This window comes from Poecilia reticulata, linkage group LG11 (genome assembly GCF_000633615.1).
Source record: "Poecilia reticulata strain Guanapo linkage group LG11, Guppy_female_1.0+MT, whole genome shotgun sequence".
In the NCBI taxonomy this organism is placed as follows: Eukaryota; Metazoa; Chordata; class Actinopteri; order Cyprinodontiformes; family Poeciliidae; genus Poecilia; species Poecilia reticulata.
In genome coordinates, this window is record NC_024341.1 from 27956485 (window position 1) to 27957556 (window position 1072).

At 46.5% G+C, this 1072-nt stretch overlaps 1 protein-coding gene across 7 annotated transcripts in view; it reads right to left on the minus strand.

Moving 5' to 3' along the window:
• Nucleotides 1-1072, minus strand: part of angpt1 (angiopoietin 1) — a 20268-nt gene that overhangs the window by 14622 nt on the left and 4574 nt on the right. For all 7 annotated transcript variants that reach the window (XM_017307311.1, XM_017307308.1, XM_008422961.2 and 4 more), the window contains exons 3-4: nucleotides 707-828; nucleotides 181-368 (exon numbers count right to left, since the gene is read on the minus strand). In XM_017307311.1, the coding sequence (XP_017162800.1) occupies nucleotides 181-368; nucleotides 707-828 (310 nt within the window). The remainder of the gene's footprint in view (nucleotides 1-180; nucleotides 369-706; nucleotides 829-1072) is intronic.

Below are 1072 nucleotides of genomic sequence, written 5' to 3' on the forward strand. Positions count from 1 at the left end.
TAAGTACGAAGCAAGCTCTACGCTAACCAAGTACCTAGCTATGTTTTTAATGGATCATATTCTAACTGAACTTATGATTCACAGAATCTCGACAGGATACATTTTATAAGTGAATGGCATCAGAGCGCCGCTGGTGCACTGTAAAACCTGAACAGTTGAGTTGGGATGTCCTGGCTGTACCTGCTTGCTCGGAGCAGCGGCTGCCCATCATCTCCTGCAGAGCGCTGCCGTTCCCTCGGGCCTCCAGCTGCCGGATGGCGGCGCTCTGCCGGCCCACCAGCGCCTGCAGGCTGCGCTTCTCCTGCCTCAGCGCCTGCAGCTGCTCGCCGTGATGCTGCTCCATCTGCAGCATCTTCCTCTCCAGGAGGCTGGAAACAGGAAGCTCAGCTCAACTCGCAGCTTTTACGTCCAATCAGGACGAAGCGTTTCTGATCCCAACGCTTCAGAGAGCCGAGGAAGAAACGAGTTAGCTTTAGCTGATAAAAACAAAAAGGAGGAACTGAACCAAATTAAAACTAAAGGCAGTCTCAGTTTTTAAAAGTTGTTTCTCAGAACCGGATCTATTTTCCTAAATAATCCATGACGATTTTCCTCATTTCCCAGATGAAACGTTCCCGGGTCAGCAGGTTCACTGCTGCACCACCAGGGGGCGCCTGGGTTCCCTGGCTTTGAGTGAATAATCGGCTGGAGCCGGTCAGGTTTCTACCTGTTTTTGTCGTGCAGCTTGCTGATCTCAGTCGTTTGGATCATTAATTGTTTCTCCAGCTTGTTGGTGGAAAGCGAATTTTCCAGCAGTTGGATTTCAAGCCTCGACGTTTGATTCAAAACCTGCAGCGAGGAGAAAGAAGCGGTTTTATCCCAAAGAGTTAAATATAAGTTATAAAGCTCTTTAAATGATTACAATGAACGCGCTTCAGAAAAAAGTCATTTTTTAGACATGTTATCGTCAGACTGTGTTTATTTACTTTGAATTTAAATATGTAGCTAGCTCAATGCTAACTAAATATGTAGCTAGCTCAACGCTAACTAAATATGTAGCTAGCTCCACGCTAACTAAATATGTAGCTAGCTC